Source organism: Sorex fumeus, unplaced genomic scaffold, assembly GCF_029834395.1.
Source record: "Sorex fumeus unplaced genomic scaffold, SorFum_2.1 ptg000063l, whole genome shotgun sequence".
Classification (NCBI taxonomy): Eukaryota; Metazoa; Chordata; class Mammalia; order Eulipotyphla; family Soricidae; genus Sorex; species Sorex fumeus.
The window spans coordinates 32,565,394-32,583,643 of record NW_026606120.1 but is presented as its reverse complement, the minus strand read 5'-3'; the positions used below and the strand labels follow the sequence as shown (position 1 = coordinate 32,583,643).

General features: G+C 50.5%; 1 protein-coding gene across 1 annotated transcript in view; it reads left to right on the top strand.

The window, feature by feature from the left end:
* FANCC (FA complementation group C) overlaps positions 1 to 12,919 on the top strand; it is a 212,984-nt gene extending 200,065 nt beyond the window's left edge. Inside the window, exons 13-15 of the mRNA XM_056127708.1 lie at positions 2,600 to 2,774; positions 8,107 to 8,298; positions 12,731 to 12,919. Coding sequence (XP_055983683.1) covers positions 2,600 to 2,774; positions 8,107 to 8,298; positions 12,731 to 12,895 — 532 coding nt within the window. The 3' untranslated portion in view covers positions 12,896 to 12,919. The remainder of the gene's footprint in view (positions 1 to 2,599; positions 2,775 to 8,106; positions 8,299 to 12,730) is intronic.
* Positions 12,920 to 18,250: the final 5,331 nt, after the last annotated feature.

Below are 18,250 nucleotides of genomic sequence, written 5' to 3'. Positions count from 1 at the left end.
GAGCCCTCTGAGTGTCTCCAGGAAACAGGCATTGCTGGGGGGCACCTGGCTCAGTGTTGGGACCCAGAGGCAGGACAAGCAGCAACGAGAAGGAATGCAGAGCCCCTTCTGTGACTCTGCTTCCTTTGTGGAGCCGGGGAGGGGCCTTGTCCCAGTGCTCAGGACTCGCTCCTGGTGGGCCCAGGGGCCCCTATACAGCACCAGGGATCAAGCCTCAGTCAATCCAGGAAGTGCAAACGCTTTAACCCACTGTTATTCTCTGGCCCACTTCTCTTTCTCAGTTTTGTTGTTGTTGTTGTTGTTGTTTTGTTCTGGGGCCACACCCAGCAGTGCCCAGGGCTCACTCGTGTTGGTGCTCCGGGATCAGGCATGTGCAAGGCAAGCACCCGGCCTACTGTACTCTCTTTCTGGCTCCCTTCTCCTCTTTTCTAATAAGTATTTGAGATTTGAAAATTAGAAAAGCATTTGATTCTGGGTTTGTTTTGAGGCCTCACCCAGTGGTGCTCAGGGCTTACTCCTGACTCTGTGCTAAGGGGAACTGGTAGGGCACCGTGGAATCGAACCCCGGTCAGCCACCTGCAAGAGAAGCACCTTACCTGCTGTACTCTCTCTTGCCCTCTTCTGTTTTCTAAATAAATATTTTTAATTCTAAAGTTAGAAAAAGCATGAATAAATTCATTTCTGATGCACTGATGATAAATCACCTTTTTAGTTAATTTTGGTGATGGATTTATGACCGCACTCCACAGTGCCCGGGAGATGCTCCAGCTCTGTGCTCTGGAGTTGCTGGTGGAGGTGCTTGGAGACTGTGTGGGGCTGGGGCGGGCGCACGCAGCCTGCGCCTCCTCCTGCCAGCCCGGGGTGCCTTTTGACTGCTGTTTCTCTGAGAGCATTTCCGAAAGACTTTGCTTTTGCTTCTTTGTAAAACGCCCTTCAGCCTGACCCTGTGCCCTCGTCCTTAGAGTGCCGCTGATCTGTTCTGCCGTAGCGTGTTGGCACTGCACCTCTCTCTTCCTCTGGCTGCTGTCCCCTCCTGACACCCCCTAGCCGTATCACTGAGCTGCACCGAGCAGGTTACTTCCGTCCACGGGTGTGATGCGGGTTTGGCCTCCAGCTCGTGCACAACTCCCTCTGCGAGATTCTCTCCAACAGACACAAGCAGGGGTCAGAGAACAGCTGCCTCCCCATGGATGCCGCCCCGGAGAGCAGGTGGGGAACCCACCCGACGGACTCCACCACCCCAGCCACGAGGGCTGCTGAGGGCTCAGCCTGCCTCTGCCCGGCCAAGCAGAGGCCTCTCAGGGGACTGGCTCAGAAAAACCCCTCCCCCCACTTGCTCACGTGCTCGTGCCCATCTCCTCGTGCAGGGGACCCAGACCGATGCTCCTTTTTCCTCCTGGGCTCTGTGCTGCCCACGCGCTGCAGGCCACAAGCACCTATAGCAGCTCCCGGCAGGCGCTTAGACTGTGCAGCCCTCAGGCAAAGCCACGGAATTTGGGACTTGGATCCCACAGAGAAGGGCCCCATCGTCTCCCAGTCCAGGAGCACCCCAGTGCAATTCCCAAGGAAAGTATAGATTTCGCTTCATCCAGCACTGTCCTGAACTCCTCGCCAGCAAGATGTCTAACTGCCGAGACTTGCTGCAGAGTCGCTCACTCCCATTTATGGGGGTTTCTTCCCTTCCCGTGGTTGTGAGGAGCAGAGTGGACAGGCCCCTGTCTGGCACAGAGCCACACAGTCTCCTGAGCACCCCACAGTGGTCCCTGAGCACAGCCGAGAGTGAGCCCTGAGCACCACCGAAAGTGGCCCCCAACCAAAATAAGCCACAATTGCATTCTGGGTTCCCAGTGTGACATCAGGACAGCTTTAGTACCTTTTCAGCAGTGGCATCTCAGTGAAAACGGAAAGAATATGTAGCTCATTTAAAAAGTTGCAATTGCCAGAATGCCAGTCTTGTTTTGTCAGCGTAAACAGCCCAATTCTGCCGTGTCCCCATTTCTCCTCTGGGTCCCAGGCCCCTCTGCATGTGTCCCGAGCTGCCAACTGGCCTCTCAGACTGCAGCCCCTCCTCACTGCTTCCTGCTGGCTATGGGCCCACTGTCCTTGCTGCAGCCCTGCACTCACTTGCAGTCCCTGGATGTAAGGACATACATATTTTAAGTCTCGGGGCACACAGGCTTTGAGCTGTCTGCCTCTGCAGGCCCCAAGCTGGGTTTAGAAAGGCACTGTGAGCTGGTTCCTGAGTCAACTTGTCCTTGGAAGTTGTACTTCAGGAGTAAGACACATTTCAGTGAACCATTTACCAATGCTCAGTGAGTTGTTTTTTTGGTTTTTTTTTGGTTTGGTTTTTTTTTTTTTTTGCTTTTTGGGTCACCCCCAATGATGCTCAGGGGTTACTCCTGGCTTTGCACTCAGGAATTACTGCTGACGGTGCTTGGAGGACCATAAGGAATGCCAGGGGTTTAACCCAGGTCAGCTGCGTGCAAAGCAAATGCCCTCCCCACTGTGCTATCGCTCCAGCCCCGTTCAGTGACTTTTCAGAAACCAGGTGACAAGGGAATTGCTCTGTTTGGCTGCCACATGCTCTGTTCTGTTCTAGGTCCTGGCGCACGGCCTTCGAGAGCTGGTTTCTGTTGGTTCACTTTGGAGAGTGGGCTGGTCTGGCGGCCGAGCAGCTGGTGAGGTCAGAGGCGGAGCCCCCGGAGGCCCTGCTGTGGCTCATCTCCTTCAGCTACAGCCCAGAGGCCGGGAGGCAGCAGCGAGCACAGACCATGGTGGGTGTTGTTGGGGAGCGTCTTGGGAGGGCCCTGGCAGGTGGATTTGGCGTCTTTGCCTCCCTCTCCTGGGCACAGCAGTGCCAAGGCCCTGAACGGCCTGTGTGCTGGTGAGATGGTGTGCAATGGACTCTGGAGGCTTTACCCTGCCCTCAAAGAGCTGACCAGGACAGGCACTGCTTCCTGTACTTGGGAACATGGAGGAGAGGACCTTTAGCCCATGCGCCCACCCAGGCGGGCGTGGCCCCATGCCTTCCTAGTGCATGTCCTCTCGAAGCAGGAGCTTCACCCGTCTGTCTTGGTAAGTCCTTAGGCTCAGCAGCACTGACCCTGGGATAAGGGTCAGCTCAATTCAATGTCCCTAGGTGCCAGGTGCCGGCCGGCTCCCTGTGGTAGAGACAGTCCATAAAGTGCCACAGTCACAGGCCAGTGCTCTGACTCCAAATACCACACAGAGGAGTTTACTCTCTCAGCCGCCGGTGTTTCTTGCTGATCTTACCCAGTCAAGGGGGTAAAATGGATTACCTGGATTTGGCGAGTGGAGCTCCTACTTGCTTCCTGTTTTCTGTTGAAAAAGGCAGAAACAGACACACACGTGTCCAGATCCTGGATCTGATGGTAGAACTCACTAGGCAGGCTGGCATATGCTTGGGGAGTGGAAGGCCTTGGGTTGAGACACAAAAGCAAAAAAATAAAGTTGCATGGCAGTTGAAAAGAAGAAAGGAGTTTTGAATTTTGCTCGATTTGCTCGAGCGGGCCCAGTAACGTCTCCATTGGAGATTTTGTTGTTACTGTGTTTGGCATATCGAATACATAAAAGGATGAAATTTGCTGATAATCAATTTTGGATGAAAAATTAAAGCATTGTTAAGGAATGGAGCGATAGCACAGTGGTAGGGCGTTTGCCTTGCACAAAGCCAAGCCAAGTTCAATTCCTCCACCCCTCTTGGAGAGCCCAGCAAGCTACCGAGAGTATCACACCCACGTGGCAAAGCCTGGCTAGCTCCCCGTGACGTATTCAGTATGCCAAACAGTAACAAGAAGTCTCAAAATGGAGATGTTACTGGGCCTGCTCGAGCAACTTGATGAACAACAGGAGGACAGTGTGTTAAGGAATTACCTTGAGGACCAGAGAGACAGGATGGAGGTTAAAGTGCTTGCATGACACAGCCCGGCCACTGCAGACCATCTCTACATGCTGTCCCCACCAGGTTCGAGTCCTAAGTTTACACAGAGGTCTAGCCCCTGAATACCACCAGGTGTAACCCCAAAACCAAAAAAAGGAATTGGTCCTCAGAGCTGGAGAGAGAGAACAGCAAGGAAGCTGCTTGCCTTGCATGCGGCCAACCAGGTTCAATCCCTGGCCCTGCAGTTGGTTCCCGAGCCCAGCACAAGCAAGCCCCTGAGTAGAGCCAGGAGTAAGGCCTGAGCATCTCCGGGTGTGGCCTCAAAACTGAAAGGAAAAATGGTTCTTTATATCTCATTGCTATCTGATATGAAACAAAAAGTCTCCTGTCCCCTACCTTCCTTCCTTCCAATTCTGGGGCCACCCATAGAACACACAGAGCCTCTGGTGCTCTGGGTCATGTGTGGTGCCAGGAGTCAAGACTGGGCAGACGCCAGGCAGTGTCTGGACCTTTGTACTGCCCACCCCCCCACCCCCAATGTTGCTGTAACCAAAATCCTCAGTATTCCCCCTTCCCCACCCCTGTTCCAGTCCTTCCCTGCCTATGTGGCAGGCAATTTCCCCCATACTCTCTCTCGGTTACATTTGATATTTCGACATCAGTCTCACCACCACTCAAACTTGCTGAAAAAACAATGCCAGATAATTTGTTTTGTATTGCTTGTCATGGGTAGAATATAATGTCCAGGAAATTCTGTGTCATTCTCTTCTGGGAGCTTTTGTTTATAGTCTCTGGGTCTTGGCCATTGATGAGATTATATGGTGCTGGGGGAGGTTTGTGGGTGTGACTGCCAAGCTACTGGAAAACTGGGGACCTGTGGGGAGGAGGCCCAGTCCCCATCCGAGCGGGCTTGGAGATCTCAGTCACAGGTTCCTACATGCCTGGGTTTTCCTGCTGGTCCACTCTACAGTGAGGTTCATCCTGTCTTGGGTGAGGCTCATCGCCTCTTGGGAGAGCTCGTCCGAGTGTGTGGAGAGTGGCTTTGAGCATGGCGATGGTTGAGTTCTGGAGGTTTTCGGCTGCCGGGGCTCTGCTTGGGACCGGGAGGGCTCCTCAAACTGCCCCCTCCAAGGTGCCCCAGTGAGGACAGCCTGGCATGGGGTGAGGAGATTCTACGGTGCTCTCTTCCAGGAATTTTAGTTTATAATATCTGGGTCTTGGCCGTTGATGAGATTTCATGGTGCTGGGGGGCGGTTTGTGGGTGTGACTTCCAAGCTACTAGAAAACTGGGGAGCTGTGTGGGGGGGGGCAGTCCTGATCCAAGCAGACCTGGAGATCTGTCATGGATTCTCGCCTACCTCCGCACTACAGGCCCTAACTGCATCTTTTGATCTATTTCAAGATTTATGGGTCTCTGAAATAAGGCCAATAAGTGAGCTTATGTAGCTGAACCAGAGGTGATTTGTGAGTCTGACACCCACATACCTAACTTTTGACCACTTAATTTCTTGGTAAACTTGTTTCCAAGTTGTTGGGGTCACAGCAGCAAATTTGGATTATCTGGAAGTCTGAAGACACTATCAGGCTGCTGATGCACTCCCCCCACAGGTACAGGTTGACCTGCTGGTGGCAGCATACCCCCATCAAAATGTATTTCTCCACGCCCATTATTTCTGAAGTCCTCTTAAATATACTTTACTTTGATTGGAAGCCAAGTGGATGGGTCATAGACTAAATTCCATGTTCATCATAGAAAGTGAGTTTGACAGAGATTCACTTTTATAGGGTTTTCTGGGGCCACACCCAACTGTGCTCAGGGCTTACCCCTTGCTCCGCACTCAGGGATCACTCCTGGCAGGGCCCAGGGACTCTGCATGCTACCAGGGATCAAACTCGGGTCAGCCACATGCCAGACAAGTTCCCAACCTGTTGTGCTATCTGGCCAGCCCTTGGATTCAGTTTTGAAGTATAGAGCATGGAACTGTCCCATAGATTTCATTTCTGTGACATCCTGCATTGGGCCTTTGTTTTAATAAAACCTCTGCAGGCCAGAGAGACGATGGCTAAGGCTGAAGTGTAGACTTTGCACTTTGCATGCAGGAGCCCCAGATTTGGTCTCTGGGACCAGTTGGTCCCTTGAGCACCCCTCAGGAATGCTGGATGTGTCTCCAGATCGGTAAATAAGTGAGACCTGAGCCTAATTCATTCTTGGTGGTTGCTGTGCTCTATGTCAGTGACTCTGTGCTCTCCATCCCTTGCTGTTCACCATCTGCTGACCTTTGGCCAGGCGCATGTGTGCCCCAGACCCTCTTGTTCCCTGGTACCCAGCCAGAAGGACTAGCTAGCGTTTGGACATACCTCACTGACCTCCTGCCTTCCTCTCTTCGGGCTTTAAATCCATTAGCCATCTAGTGGGGAACCAGAGAAGCAGAATGAACTGCCTTTGAATGTGTGATCCCTGTGAGATTTGGCTGAGCTTCACTGTGTCTGAGCCATGGGCCATGGAACTGCTGCCCCACCTGCCGTCGGGGGGGGGCGGGGGGAAACAGTCACTTCTAGGGCAAAAGCTGCCCGGCTGAAGCTGAAGGCACCGACCCCTGAGCCATACTCCTCTCTTTGTTCATCTTGCACCAACTCTTAACTGGTTCTTTAAGAAAACTCAAAGTCTCTATTTAGACGTGCTTAAAACAGAGTCCAGGATGGCCCCCACAACCCCACTGTGCCATTCCCAGAGACAGGGAGAAGTGTGCACTGGGGTTTGTGCTGTGTGGAGCCCACAGAAACCCTACCATGGCTTCGAGAGATGCTGAGTAGGCCCAGGTGACCGTGCCGGTCTGGGGTGAGAGGAAACGGAAGAGCGATCTCGCAGGGTGCTGAGTGGAGCAGGGCACCTCCGCCGGGCTGTGCCCCACCTGCCCCCAGGCTTGCCCTGTGCTCAGGGAGAGCAGGAGCGTCCCGAGACCCTGGTATTTGTCACAGACTTCATTGAGGCCTTAAACTCCAGAAACAAAAAACCAACATGCACAAAATCCCCAAGGTTGGTCTCAGGAACTTCTGCATAAGCTCTAGTATTCTCTCAGAGATGAAGGAGCATCGTCCAGTTTATAAATTCCGTGGGGCATTTTAAATCTATGGCTTTTATTTTTTGCTTTGTTTTCCATGTTGAAACTTGCTATCCCATTCTTGAAGCAAACAGAAGTCTCAGCATGAAATATTTTTTTAATGTAAAAACAACTTCAGCGGTAGGGCGTTTGCCTCGCACGCAGCCAACATGGCCGGACCCGAGTTCGATTCCTCCGCCCCTCTCGGAGAGCCCGGCAAGCTACCGAGAGTATCTCGCCCGCACGGCAGAGCCTGGCAAGCTCCCCGTGACGTATTCCATATGCCAAACACAGTAACAACAAAGTCTCCAATGGAGACGTTACTGGGCTCGCTCGAGCTCGAGCAAAAACAACTTACAGGTCTATAACAAATAAACCGTTATTATTTGAATTCCAGTCTTGTGACCTCTATTTGAGCTTAAAACATGTTTGAGTACACAGCCTCAGTGTTTGCATGCATGTGTGTGTGCTTGTGTTGTGTGTATGTTGTGTGTGTATGTGCGTGCGTGCATGTGTGCGAGTGTGCATCCTCCAAAGATGCCAGGAGGAACCCCTGGCACACACACTGAGGTCAGCAGCACGTCTTGGTTGATTTGTAGCTGAGATAGCGAGCAAGTGTTCAAGGAGTCTTTTGTTTTCCCCACAATATAAAAATCTGACTGCATTCTGCTGAGGACTTTTCTCCATTTCATTTTATACCAAAAAAAAAGGGGGGTGGGGGCCAGGGGACTGGAGAGATAACACAGCATTTGCCTTGCATGTGGCCAACCCGGGTTCAATTCCCAGCATCCCATATAGTCCCCCGAGCACCGCCAGGAGTAATTCCTGAATGCATGAGCCAGGAGTAACCCCTGTGCATCACCGGGCGTGACCCAAAAAGCAAAAAAAAAAAAAAAAGGTCAGTTCTGGCCTGGTGCCCTGACTGCTTAGTGAACAAGAAGAAAGCAAGCCAAGAAGTTTCCGTGTGCTGCATGTGGGTGTGGGGCCGACACAGGCCCCTCTGTCTGCCCGCCCGGCGCCAGCTCCTCGTGTCTGGGGTGGTTCCCAGCCCTACCCTGCCTGGCCCTCACGCCTCTGACTGTCTTTCATCTCTTGTAATGCCAGGTGGAGCTGGGGGCAGTTTGCCATCGCCTGAGGGGGCTGCGTGGAGCTGCTCTCCTCTCAGCCCGTGAGCTGCAGGCCGCTGTGGGCCTGGACAGGCCTGGGGGGCCCAGACAGCTCTCCTGCCACCTCCTTTTGCTCTTCCTGCTCTGGACTCCCCGAGGACACACGGCCGCCGCAGAAGTCATCACCCTGGTGAGTTTCCTTCCTCGTCTGCTTCTGTTCCATCGGTTTTCTGGGATGCAGGTCATTTGCCCAGAAAGGGCCACAGCATGCAGTGAGCAGCAGAGTGTCCACAGTGGGCAGGTGATGGCCAGACCAACAGAGATACAGGCCTTCAGTCATGGACAAGAGAGGGGTGACTTGGGCCTCAGCATCTGCCAGAGCTGTGGGGAGAGGAGGGTCCCCAGGTTTACTTTCACCTTCCATGACAGTCAGCAGACAGCAAATGCGCAGTCTGATGAGCACACACATGTGCGCGCATACACACACACACGCACGCACACGCATGTACACACATGAGCATGCATGCATGGCACCCATCCTACTCCCCAAGCCCTGTCCAGGGCTGCTCTGTGTGAACATGCATGAGAGAAGTCTAGTGACCTCCAAGACTCAGGCCCAGAGCCAGCATGTGGCCCCCAGTGCCTGGCCAACCCACGCTCCACTCGCTCCGCCCAGAGACCTGAGGGGCATCCCTGGGGAATGACACTCACCCCTGGCATGACTGGAAGGGAGGAAGACACAGTGAGACCTTAGAGATGTCTGGGAGAGCATGGCAGGCAGGCATCATGCACACCGCCAACCCAGCTTGGTCCCGGGCTCCCCATGTTCCCCTGAACACCTCCAGGAGTGATCCCTGAGCACTGCCAAAGGTTGTCCAAAACCAAAACCCTGAAAGCCAGTGCCACTGTTCAAGGTGTCAGGGCCCACCCCAATAGGGCTGGTCTCACTGGTAGCCTCACCTGTGCTGAATGGAGTGAGGATGAGGCTCTCACCTCTGAAGCCTCCCCCAGCCCAGCCATGTGGAAAACCCAGTGAGACAGTAAAACACCTGTTGAATTCCTTAGAGCTGTCGTCATAAACCACAGGGAGTCTGAGGAGCTGTCCCAGCCAGAAGGCACCCAAGGAGGTGACAGCCAGACACAGTCTGACACTGGGATAAGTGGCAGCTGCATGGGCTGGCCCAGGCTGCATGTGGGAGGCCCAGGGTCAACTCTAGGCTCCACGTGGTCCTCCAGCACTGCCAGGGATGACCCTGAAACAGAGCAAACAAAGTGATACAGTATCAGGACTGGAGAGATAGTCCAGCAGGAAGGCACTTGCCTTGCATGCAGCCGGCCCAGTTTTGGTCCCCAGCACCTCATATGGCTCCCCAAGCCTGCCAGGAGTGATCCCTGCATGCAGAGTCAGGAGTAAGTTCTGAGAACCTGGGTGTGACCCCCCAAAATAAAATAATAATAATAATAATGCATCCTAGTGTCTAAACAAAGTAGACGTCAGCGGAAATCTAAAGAGAGATCAGAATAAAATCTGTTCTTTATTTAATAAAAATATATCCAGGCTGTTTTATTATGACAAAATATATCTGTAAGTTGTTAATGAGCGTGGTAAACCAAGCATGAGGCTTTATAATCTCCATAGTATCTTTTCAGCAAAACAAGTCTGAAATATCTAAAATCAAATTATTTCAAAAAGTTGCAGCAAGCAATTAGGAATACTGAGTGTTGGCTGGACTCTGGCGAATGACCTCTGCCACTCACAGGCCCTTGCAGGCCTGGCTGGTCTCCGTACCCCTCCCCGAGAGCCCACACCTCCTGTCTTCTGTCATGCTCCCCCAGAGCGGAGAAGCAGGCTCGGGTCTGGGTCGGCCTCTGTTGGGCCACAGGTGGGAGCACTTAACCAAAGAAAGTTCCTTACTCTGACCACATTCCATCTCATCGCATGGAAATGACCCCCACACAGAACTGCCCTGGGTTGGGGACGGCTCAGCCAGCTGGAGCACACGCGGGAGACCGGGATCTCACACCAGAAGCACCCAGAGCACAAAGCTGGGAGTGGCACCTCCAGGGGAAAGGAGAGAGGGTCCAGCTGCTGACTGCAGTTGCCACTGGCTAGACCCATCTGGGTCTCCAAGGGAGTGGCTGAGTGTGTGAGTATATGTGAGTGTGTGTGTGTGTTGTGGCATTGTTAAAAGTCTGCCACAGGGGACAAGGTCTGGGTGTTTGAAGAAGGGACACTGGCAACAGATGTGATGTTGGAACAGGTCTGTAGGAACCCCTACACCACAGTACTATTAATCGCACTCCTGAAAATTAAAACTGGGCGTTGGGATGGAGGATGGGGGAGGTCTCTGGGCCACACCCAGCGGTGCTCAATGGCAGAAAGCTCACTCCTGGCTCTGTGCTCAAGGAGCACTCCTGCAGGGCGGGATCCAACTCTGGCCTGCTGCTGTTCGCCTTTGGGCTGTTTTAGGGCTGGTGACAGTAACATCACCTCTGTTTCATTTTTATTTTCTTCGAGATAGCACAGCGGGTAGGGCATTTGCCTTGCACGCAGCCAACATGGCCGACCCGAGTTCGATTCCTCCGCCCCTCTCGGAGAGCCCAGCAAGCTACCGAGAGTATCTCGCCCGCACGGCAGAGCCTGGCAAGCTACCCGTGACGTATTCGATATGCCAAACACAGTAACAACAAAGTCTCCAATGGAGACGTTACTGGGCCCGCTCGAGCAAATCGACGATCAACGGGAGGGCCTTTACTTTTACTTTTACTTTCTTCGCGATATTTCTTTTTAATAATCTTGATCTTCCATATATTGTGTATTGTACTCTTATTTTGTTAAACATTTTTAAATCATGCTTGACCGGTTCAATATTTTTAATGGAATCACTGTGAGATACACAGTTACAAGCTGTTCAGGGTCCAGTCTCACAGTCTGGGGGAGGTGGTGGCTAGAGGTGGGAAATGTAACTCTGTTTTATTCCTTCCCAAGAAACTTATTCCAGGGCCCCTTGTCAGCCTCCTGCTTGCAAACCACAACACATCTGCATTTTCAGCAAATGTCATTAATCAACTCAAATGCCCCTCCCCCTCAATCCATTAAGGCAGTTTTTCTTAGCACAGTGATCTCTTGGTAGTTGGGTCCTGCTGTCTTGGCATTTTGAAACCATGCAAGCTTAAAAACCTCCCTATTGACTAAGTTTTACTTTGTCTTGCTTTGCTCTGCAGTGCTGGGGAGGAGCTGAGACCTTGCACAGAAAAGGCCTCTGTCACTGAGCTCTGCCTGTTCCCACACCTATTCTGAAACACATCCTAACACCAACACATACCCACACATATGTTCTCATACATACAAACATACACACGAGTACAGTTGCACACAGACACATGTGTGCACATGCAGACACCCCCACCCCGTGTCCTTTTCCTCCCACCATCATCTGTCCCTCCTTCAAATACCCACCGCCGCACCACTGTCGGCAGACTTTTACCAGGTCCACCTCTCCCCCCACACATGCACACAAACAAGCATGCATACACACAAGCACATACACAGACAGACATGCATATATATACATGCATGCTTGCATACATAGGCATGGACAAATATTTTCACAGACACACATACATATGCATGAATGTGTTACGTGTGTGCTCATGCATACACCTAATATGGATACACACATACTAAGACATTCACTTATAGCTCAGGTTTCTCTTCAAATTGTATACTTCTTTTGCCTTTTAAGATATTCACTTATGTTCATAGACATGCAAATACAGATAAACATGCACACGTGTAACACATTCGCACAAATACACATGCACACATAGCCATCATACTTATACAGATACAGGCACACGCAAGTATGTGCAAATACGCACAAATACAGGCACACCTTTTAACCCACAGGTGTGCACACATACACACACATGTTCACACAGGCACACACAGACACACTCGCATGCACACACATTCACATGCGTATAGGACACAGTTATACACATACACTTTTAAAGTCAACCACATACATTCACAGGTGCACACTGACACTTGCACAGACATACACACCTACTACACTGTTAGTGACACACATGAAACATTTGACATGCACTCACATACACAGGCAGACATACACCTGATGATGCCGTGGGACTGTGTTCAGCAGCACTAATGATTCCTGTGTTTCCTGCTTCCCCGTAAGAATGAAGTGTTAAACTAAGTGCCTGTCAGCAGCCCTGAGCCTGGGTGGTAGCCCAGGTTGTTGCTTGTGAAGCTCTTTGTGTGGAAAGAAGAGCAGACATTTTCCTTTCAGTCTGCTTCTCATTGTAGCTGTGCCAGCACTGCTGGAAGCCAAGCCCTGCTTCCTGCACGCAGGAAAAATCCTGCTTGTGGTTGCCCTCCAGGAATGCAGCTGTTGAAGCCCCTTTGGAGCCCGAGGGGCACTTTGGAGGAAGCCTTTTGTGGGGACTGCAGGAACCACTCACTGCAGGGCAGCCTCAGAGAATGGACATGGACGCACTTTGCTGAGCCCCTTGAGAACAGAACAAGAGCTGAGTGTCGCTGTGGGCCTGGGGCGGCCTTGTTCTCTGTCTTGATTCTTTCTCTCCTGTCCCCACTGCAGCTGTCTCAGACGGAGGAGGTCTCCCGGGACCTCATGGACTTTCTTGAACAGACCTTGTGCAGATGGGACCATCTCTGCATGGGAGCCTCTGCCCCAAGAGAACTGGCCAGATCACTCCTTACAGAGCTGCGCAGACAGACCTGGCCTGAGGACGGAGGCGCCTGATGCGGGCCAGGTTCACCAAAGCTACAGGACTAAATGCAAATGCCCGAACCGCACGCCACAGCCTGGATAATCCTGAGAGTTGTCAGCACAATACCCTGAGTTCAATCCCAATACTGCTAAAAAAAAAAAAAAAAAAAACAGATAAAACTGTGAGAATGGCCCACAAACATTTTGGCAAGATGCAAGACCTATCAGAAATACTTTACAGAGTGAGAAGACGCTTTAATAGTTCATTAGTCCAGACAGATAAATTCATGAGTGACTGGATCATACCTTCAGCATCCCCTGAACATACTCAGGCCAGAATGTCTGCAAGTCATCAGAGCAAAGGTTTTGGAAGGGAGAACAGATACTTATGTTTCCCACTCCTCCCCACCCCACATCAAATTAAGGTGCACAATTATAGTTTGAATGTTTATACTTTCCATCAAGAAATTTAGAAAGTGATCTGTGTAAAAAGTATCATAACCCTTTCCGCATCCTTTTTGAAAATCAGGGAATGATTGTTGGTATTTCTTTTAACCCAAAGGATTAAAGGGCCCATTGAGAAAAGGGCACTTTCTTGCTTCCCATGTATGTTCTTTTCTTTTTGTTTTTGGACCACACCCAGTGATACTCAGGGGTTAATCCTGGCCCCACAGTCAGGGTTTATTTCTGGTGGGGCTTGGGAGACCACATGGGATGCCAGGTATCAGCCTGAACTCCTGTGTGCAAGGCAAATACCCTAACCACTGTGCTCTAGCACCCCCACCACTCCATACATTCTTTTTAAAATTTTTCGGCTTTCGGGGTCATACCTGGTGGTGCTCAGGTGTTACTCCTAGCTCTGCAATCAGGAATTAATCCTGGAGGTACTTGGGGGGCCCTATGAGATGCCAAGGATCGAGCCTGGGGCATCCGCATGTAAGGCAAACGCCCTCCCCACTGTACTGTCTCTCCCCCGCCCCTCCCCAGTACATTCTTTACCCAGGAGCATCCAGAGCCTCACCCCAAGCAGAACTAGGGGGGGCACCTTCAGGAGCAAGAACTGGTGCTTGCCCCACTGTGCACCCTGGCCTGGGTGCAGCCTGTCCTGCTGCAGACTTCTTGGACCCGAGGAGCCTGCGTTAACTCTGGAGGGACTGGCAGGCTGTTTCCTGCAAACGTTAGGAAAGCTCACAGCCCCTGGGTCCTGCCTCCTCAGAGCCCCTGGGTCCCACCTCCTCACAGCCCCTGGGTCCTGCCTCCTCAGAGCCCCTGGGTCCCGCCTCCTCACAGCCCCTGGATCAGGCCTGCAGACACAGTGGGCAGAACCAGCTGAACCCAACTAGCATTTTTGACAAGGAGCAAGGAGGACATCAGCCAGCTCCCTGGTTGTGGGGAGCCGTAAATGACAAATTGGAAAGACTCACCTGTAGACCATACCAGGTGCGATGGGAATTCAGTTGGTGCTGACCCCAATATACTTAGGGAGCAAAGACAGGAGCAAACCAGTCACCAGCCACCTTTCAGATAGGGACTTTAGAGAGGAAATGTTGGGGATGTCGATGAGCTCAAAGAAACAATGCTACTGACTGCCAGCATAGCACAAAGTATGAGAAAATTAGAAATGACAGAACTTGGGCATGAACAACTGTGTAACGTTGTATCTCATGGTGATTCAACACAACTTTTTTAATCACAATGAAATACACAGTTACAAAGTTGTTCATGATTGGTTTCAGTTATATAAATTTCCAGCACCTATCCCTTCATCAGAGAACATTTCCCACCACAAATGTTCCCAGTTTTCCTCCCACTCCACCCCTGCCTGACTCTGTAGCAGGCACTTTCTCTCTCTCTCTCTCTCTCTCTCTCTCTCTCTCTCTCTCTCTCTCTCTCTCTCTCTCTCTTTCTCTCTCTCTCTCTCCCTCTCTCTCTGCTTTTAGGCATTAGGGTCAATACATTTTTCTTAAAGATAGATACTGGAGAGACAGTATGATTAGCCTAGTGATCTTGCAAAACATTTAGATGGTTATGGAGTTGATTCTGGGCATGGTAAATAGTTCACTGAAAGAAGACAGACTTTGGTGTTCAGAGGAGCAAAGGGCAAAACTGTAATTCAGTACGAGGCATCACTTTGGAAATTACAATGTATTAAAAATGGTGTCAACTTGCCATAACCATGCCGCCAGACCCTGCACCAGACCCAGGCTGTTTCATTTGCGGTGCCCCAGAGGTGGGTGGGTGAGAGCCCTCCCTGCCCTAAGGGACCCAAAAGTCGAAAATCTCCAGAACTCAATCACTGCCATGCTCACAGCTGTTTTCCTCACGCTCGGGCTGGGCCTCGCCCATGAGTGAACCTATTCCTGGACCACACAGCCGCAGCATTTCATACCACACACCCTTCCCATACTCCAAGAGTACCGCACCACATTGATGGGGTTCAAAGAAGGAGGCAACCAATTTTAGAGGGAATTTTTTAACATATATAAAGGTAAAGGCCCTCCCGTTGTTCATCGATTTGCTCGAGCGGGCCCAGTAACATCTCCATTGGAGATTTTGTTGTTACTGTGTTTGGCATATCGAATACATCATGGGTGACTTGCCAGGCTCTGCTGTGCGGGCGAGATACTCTCAGTAGCTTGCCAGGCTCTCCGAGAGGGGCGGAGGAATGGAACTCGGGTCGACCATGTTGGCTGCGTGCAAGGCAAACCCCCTACCGCTGTGCTATTGCATACATACATACACACATATACACACACACACACACACACACACATATATATATATATGCACACATGGCTCAACCTTTAACAACATGTTAGTGATCTCTTATAGAAGGGCTTAATGGCCCCTGAGTGAAATACAACAATCTTCACTGGGTGAAATACAACAATATTTACACTCTTTCCTCTAAGGAAACTTTTTTGTAGCATTTTCAGTGGTTTTTCATAACAAAAAAATACAATATATATTATTTTGGTTCTGCTTTGAGGCATGGGTTCGGTTTTGGGGTGGAAACATCCAAAATATGGTGGTGGGAAGGTGTAATGGTGATGAGATTGATGTTTGAATATTAATGTAATCAAATATTGTGAACTACTCTATCACTTAATCACTTAATCACTTAACTTCCCGTTAGTCATCAATTTGCTTGAGCGGGCGCCAGTAACGTCTCCATTTGTCCCTGTCACGTGCTAGTGTAGCCCAATGGCATCTGTTCGCTCTGAGAACATGAAGAGCCTCAAACCGATCATTCATGATCTTGACGAAGAAGTCTGACCATCTGGTAGGTGGGCGGCCACGCGGTCTTTTGACATCCCGTGGAATCCAGTCGGTAACAGCTCTAGTCCAGCGGTTGTCTTTAAATCTCATTATGTGACCAGCCCATCTGATTTTTGACACCTTGGCAAATGAGGCAGCGTCCCTGATTCTTGATCGTCGACGGATGTCAGAACTCCAGATTCTTTCTCTCATTTGAGTGAAACGTGATATTCCACACATAGCTCTTTCTATTCTTCTTTGGGAGACCTGAATAGCATTCTCATCTTGTTTGCGTAGGGCCCAGGTCTCTGAGGCATATGTTAATGCAGGAAGAACAGTGGAATCAAAGAGATGTGCCCGGAGCTGGAGGTTCTTCGTCCTCTTAGCTATTTCTTCGACGTTCTTGAAGGCGTTCCAAGCCACTCTCTTCCTCCCGCGCAGCTCGGGTGCCAAGTCATTTGTCATGTTTTCTTCTCGACCTAGGTATACATAGCTGTTGCATTCGGAGATGGTCGTTCCGTTGAGAGCAAATGGGGCAACAGGAACGAGGCTGTTTCTCATAAACATTGTCTTCGTAAGATTCAGCTATAGTCCTATCTTTCCACACTCACGGTCAAAGTCAGTCAGCATTTGTGCCGCTTGGCTGATGTTTGTTGTTATTAAAACAATGTCATCAGCAAAGCGGAGGTGGTGTAGTTGCCGACCATCTATCTTCACTCCCATTCCTTCCCATTCCAGTTGTCGCATGATATTCTCAAGGGTGGCACTGAAGAGTTTCGGTGAAATGGTATCACCCTGCCGAACCCCTCTCTTGACATCAACGATCACTTCTTTGTAGAATGGTGAGATCCTGGTAGTGAATCCGCAATACAGCTCACGGAGGATATTGATGTATTGGGCTTGAATGCCCTGATTGGCTAGGGCTTCCATGACCGCTTCCGTCTCCACAGAATCAAAGGCCTTCTTTAAATCAATGAACATTAAACAGAGCGGCATCTTGAACTCCCGAGAAACCTCAATGAGCTTGGTTATTGTGTGGATATGGTCAATGGTGCTGAATCCTTTGTGGAACCCGGCTTGCTTGCATGGTTGTCCTTCATCTAGTGTTCTGCCAATCCTATTTTGGATGACTCGAGTGAACAACTTGTAGATGACAGACAAGGAAGACAAAAATGATCATCTGTACTTTCAATGCACATACGCTAGCATCAGATGCATCCATCGAGGACCTGATGGTACAAGCGCGAATGATCAAGTACGACATCATTGGTCTGACTGAGACAAGAAGGCACGAATCTCACCATGTCGTTTTCAACACTGGAGAAGAATTGTTCCTCGGAACATGCGATAAAAGAGGTGTTGGAGGCGTCGGTGTCCTTGTCAACACAAACTTGGCCATGAGCATTGATTCGTTCGAATGCCTAACAACCCGAATCGGACATTTACATTTGAATAGATGTGGCTCACTGCCTGCAGTTTCTATCTTCATTGTCTACGCACCAACATCTCATTATGATGAAAGAGAAATCGAGAAGTTCTATATGGAGCTGGAGAAGTTCTATAAAGAAGACCACACCTTCTACAAGATCATTGTGGATGATTTTAATGCCAAGATAGGACCAAGAAGATCAGCTGAAGAACTTCACATCGGGACCCATGGCCTAGAATGGAACGAACAGGGTGAGAGACTGTCTGAGTTCATCATGTCGACCAAGACCATTCATGGTAACTCACAGTTCCAGAAGGCAGAATCTAAACGATGGACATGGGAGTCTCCTGGTGGACGATTCCACAACGAAATAGACCACATCATATTCAATCAACGGTTTTGCCTGACCGATGTTGCTGTTGTCCCAAAATTTCGAACGGGATCGGACCACCATCTCCTTCGTGCAAAATTCTACTTCGCAGACCGGGGAGAAAGGGCTGCAAAGTTCAAAAAGAGAACTCCCAGAACGACCACCAACTGGGAACTCTTTGGCACTATTGCAGCAACATGGGAAGATGCCACTGTTGACAACATTGACGAGGAATACGATCGACTGGTTCAGCACCTCCATGAATGTGCGAGGAATGCCAAGAGAGAGAGAGCCACAAAAAATCGCCTGTCTTCAAAAACTCTTGAGCTAA